Here is a 4,548-nt window from a genome sequence, read left to right on the forward strand (position 1 = left end):
TCTCTGACTGCATGCTAGTTTTGAACTGAACATAGATACACACTTTCTGGCTGGACTTAATCCACCCTTTGGTGGTGGCAGCTGGCAGAAGACTGATGCCTACAAATGTGAATACTCTACTGGAAGATTCCTATGCAGTACTCTTTCTATGCTACTAAAGAGAAAAAACAGCAAGTTAGGAATTAAAACAAAAACTGCGACAAAATATTCTGCATTACTACATTACAACACTTTTATATTTCAAGATCAGCCATTAATTTTGCCTGTTTCCCTCTACCAGAGTCATGAAAGCACAACAACACAGTTCCAAATTCAACTTGAAACATTTGTCATTTAGGCAACCAGAGATTCTCTAATGAAATTCTGTTCAGCCATGATTTTAGAGAATTAAACTAAATCTTTTTCTTCCATTATCCAGAACAGGCCACAAAAATTTAAGCCAGAAAGTGGCAAAATTCTTAACAACTTTTATAATGACTTCAATACAAGTCAAAATGTAATATATATGTACATGTGTATATATAGATTCCTATATATACACACCCCCAAGTTTTCAGAAAAAATCTGAATTTTACATTTATTTTAAAAAATTTAGATTTGTCATTATAGAACAGATCAGGCATGTCACCATTTGGGAAGAGGATTTGTTTGGAAACAGACGGGAGAATTGTTTTCCCAAATCTTCAGGAGTCTTTCTGATAGGTATTTTAACTGGATTCTTTGCAAATAGTAAAATATATTAAAAAGGTAAAAGTGGTAGTTCTACCACTGACATCAGTAAAACAGACTAGGTGGTATGGTTGAAAATGTTTTAAAAAAGGGTTGAGAGTTTGCTTGGGATGACTTGCTACTGAACATTTTAAATGTGTCAATTGGCAGTGAAAATGAAAACAATACAATGAGACTTAAAAAAAAAAAAAAAGAAAAAAAACCCAACAAAGTAAACACAGCTGAGAATAAACACTTTCAAAACATTTTTTTTTAAAAGTTAATTTAAATTTCTTACTGGCTTCAGGAGATTGGTACTGTACAAAAGCAGAGAATTTATAATGTCTTATAGTAGGCACTAAGTTAAAAATGGTCACCTAAGGCATTTCTACAGAGAGACAGTAACAAGCCAGCTTTATACATCCTATTGGAAAGCTTGATGAAATCGCGGCAGGGTGGTGGTTGTGCTTAGACTGCTCGTGAAAGCTGCTGACAACGAGTGCAGAGACCCAAGACCTATACTGTTGCTAGGATCTTGTGGATCCTGGGTTTGTGGCGGAAGTTGAGTCATAGAAGAATGTGCCTCCTCTTGCGTGTAACTCATTCCGAGGTTTCCCACTGAAACAGAAGGATTATAGGGAGGGCCATTTACAGGTATGAAGTTGAACAGCTGAGAAAAGTCCAACGATGGGGTGTTTAGAGGTTCGCTAATAGGAACAGAGCCCTTGGAAAGGGAAACCTCCCCAGACCCATCATCTAGTGGCCCTACTTGTGGATCCAGACTGAGTTTTGATGAAGATGCTTGAGAATCCTGGGATGAAGAAGGCATACCACTTTGCAACTCCATTAAGTAACTTTCAATTTCCCCTTTCAATGGCTGTTCTTTCTCAGGCATAGAAATTGCGTATGAGGTAGTACCGAGCGGATATTTCAACGAGAGCTGGTGAGAAGGGTGGACAGACTCCATATCTATTGGACAAGGCATTCCCAATGGTAACGATGTGGCAACCATTTGGTGTGCAGATGCAGAACTCTGCATGGACTGAATCTGAGTGTTGTAGAGATTTAATTGCAAAGTGTTTGTAAATGGCTTTGATGTCAGTTCACTGGAAGGTAAAGACATCACTGGAAGCAGCTCATCCTTAATAGGCACAGAAACATTGCAGGTAAAGGGATCTAGAAGGTCCATTGGCTCTGTTTTGACCTTCAAAAGTTCTTGGTTGTGACTTTTCTTCATGTGGCGCGTGAGGTGATCCTTCCGCCCAAATCTCTGTGCACAGTACTGACAGAGGAAGTCCTTTCTTCCAGTGTGCACTACCATGTGTCTACGGACATCCTTTCGGGTGTAGAACCGACGATCACAGTGTTCACACTGGTGTTTTTTCTCCTTCACTCCACCCGACGACTTGCCTGCGTGAGTTTTTAGGTGCTCCAGCAGCACTCCTGTGCTCTCAAAAGTCTGCAAACATACCTTGCAGGTGAGGTCACCGCTTGTTGCAGCATGCAAAGCCAGGTGACGTTTGAACCCGAGCTTGGTATTGTAGTTCTTTCCACATTCTTCACACTTAAAGGCCTCTTTGTTGGGATTGTGTGTATGTAGGTGATTCTTTAGGTGATCTTTGCGGTGAAACATTTTCTCACAATAATTACACTTGTGGGTTTTCTCAGGAGAATGAGTAGCCATATGCCTTTAAACACAGATATATTCTGTAAGTAATTATTTTGATCAAAAAACACACGTGCTCATTTTTTAATGGCAGCTAAATACTACACTACTTCTGTTGCTTTGCAACAGAACCTTTTAACTGAAAGCATGACACTACAAAGACAGTTTGACAAATTTAAGTATAGCAAACCGCGAGCCATTTCTCTTAAATCGACACTTTAGTTCAGGTGGGTTTTAGCTACTGTAACAGGGATATATGGGCAAGTATAAAAGTACTTGTGTAAAAGTCCATAGCCAAAAGATTTTCAGTCCATACTCTTTTTCTTGTTACAATTCCTTATACAAAAGAAAATTCTACGCTCATTAAAAAAAAAAAAAAAAAAAAAAACAAACCACCCAAAATGAAAACAACAAACAAACAGAAAACAAAAGCAGAAAACAAATTAAGAAACAAAATCAAAGACATTAGCTTGCAGAATTAGGTAATTTAGAATTCTAGAAACAATCCAATGGCTACTTTAATTAACACATCCTCTCTGCAATCAGATGAAGGCGTACACAAATATATACTTTTACACGGCTTAACACGGCCAACATAAAATAGATAATATAATCTGAAAGATAAATAGAGTTTAATACCTTAGTAATTTGTACTTAGAAACAAAGGCCTTGGTGCAGTCTTGTTGTGTGCACTTGTAGGGCCTCTCTCCTGTGTGAGAGTATGAGTGAACCTTTAATTTCTCAACACTGTTAAAGGCCTTGTCACACAGTTGGCAAGGAAAGTTTTTTCTTGGTTTGGTTTCACCACGCTTACGTTTCCCTGAAGGGACTTTCTGGGTATCTCTTACTTCTGACAAATCACCAGGAATGACAGTGGCCATCGCAGCCTAAACCAGGCCTTCTTGTTGGACACTTGGGAATTGCCCAACTCCACTAAATGATTTAGCTTTAGATGGCTTCTCAAGTTTCATGTGGTCGTAAAAGAAAGCAAAAGGGGACTGGAAAAAAAAAATAAGAAACAACTAGTTTGTAACTAAACTTAGATTTTGAAGTTTACTTGCTATGTGATGCTTCTGAATAAAACTTAAAAATAAAATTAGGTTCAGCTGGTCTAACGTAACACCTGTAGGTTTCTTTATGCTATTTGCTGCAACTCTTAAAATGCATTGCTCAGGATGAACAGATCCACATATTCCCTGAAATCACACCTCACAACCTTCCCCTCAAGCACTGATGGAGACCAGTTTCTGTCAGATTATGAGAGGCATCAGGCAAAGAACCTACCTACCCTGACAGCTTTTGGCAGCTTTGGATCTCAAAGGACTTAAAGCCACGCCTGTGGTGTTCGCACAGATACACGCATGCACGCACGCACACAGCTATCAAAGTGGAAATCTGTAAGCCTCTAAATGTTTGAAACCCTGCGTTAAGAGTGGCAGTACCCATGCTGAGAGTCCTGGAGGATGAAGCTCACGTTCTCGGGTGTACCTCCTCGCTGTGGCTACTGCACATCTACACATCTACTCTAGGCAAAATGTACACTGCCAATGATTCCTAATGCCAGGTGAAATATTCCTCTAAATTTATCCTCTACTAAGAGAGACTTGATGTATTAACAACAGAAGTCCTATGGATGAGGGACCAGTTTGATAGATTAGGGTTTTAGCAGCCTAGTGTTGGAGTCCCCCACCCTCCCCATGCTATCCTGCAAGACGTAGGGGCCGTGAGGTGTTCAGATTTCGGCTAAGTAAGGATGGAGGCTCTTAGGCCTGTTGGGGCTTTGCAAACCGTGAACTAAAGCAGAGGAGGTTTAGGCTAAAGGAGGTGCGTGATACTCACGTCTGCCTTGTGGGCAACCACCTTTAAATTCATCACCTGGTAACATATAGTAGCAACCGGGCGCCTGGTAGCACCCGGGCGCCTGCCATTCCCGGGCACTTGACAGTCCTTCTTTGTCAGGGGTAGCCAACAGCTTTTTTTCATCACCAGCGCAAAATTGCTACTACAGAAACCAAAATCCAGTGCTACCCGCTGCGGGAAGGGTCAAGCGCAAGACCTGTGGCAGCGGGGCGAGGAGGGGGCCGGTGCTCAAAGCAAGCATTTGGCAGGGCCAGAAAGCCCCAAAATGCGGCCTTTCTCCCTTAGAAGCGGCGCCCCCTCCTCCCCGGCCCTGG

At 41.2% G+C, this 4,548-nt stretch overlaps 1 protein-coding gene across 1 annotated transcript; it reads right to left on the minus strand.

Moving 5' to 3' along the window:
* Positions 1-416: 416 nt before the first annotated feature.
* On the minus strand, positions 417-3,372 carry PLAG1 (pleiomorphic adenoma gene 1). Its single transcript, XM_008944572.1, has 2 exons — positions 3,014-3,372; positions 417-2,396 (listed from the first exon to the last, which is right to left on the minus strand). Exons 1-2 carry the CDS (start codon positions 3,253-3,255, stop codon positions 1,133-1,135), a joined length of 1,506 nt encoding a protein of 501 aa, XP_008942820.1. The 5' UTR covers positions 3,256-3,372; the 3' UTR covers positions 417-1,132.
* Between the last annotated feature and the right edge of the window lie 1,176 nt (positions 3,373-4,548).

This window comes from Merops nubicus, unplaced genomic scaffold, assembly GCF_000691845.1.
Source record: "Merops nubicus isolate BGI_N331 unplaced genomic scaffold, ASM69184v1 scaffold43557, whole genome shotgun sequence".
In the NCBI taxonomy this organism is placed as follows: Eukaryota; Metazoa; Chordata; class Aves; order Coraciiformes; family Meropidae; genus Merops; species Merops nubicus.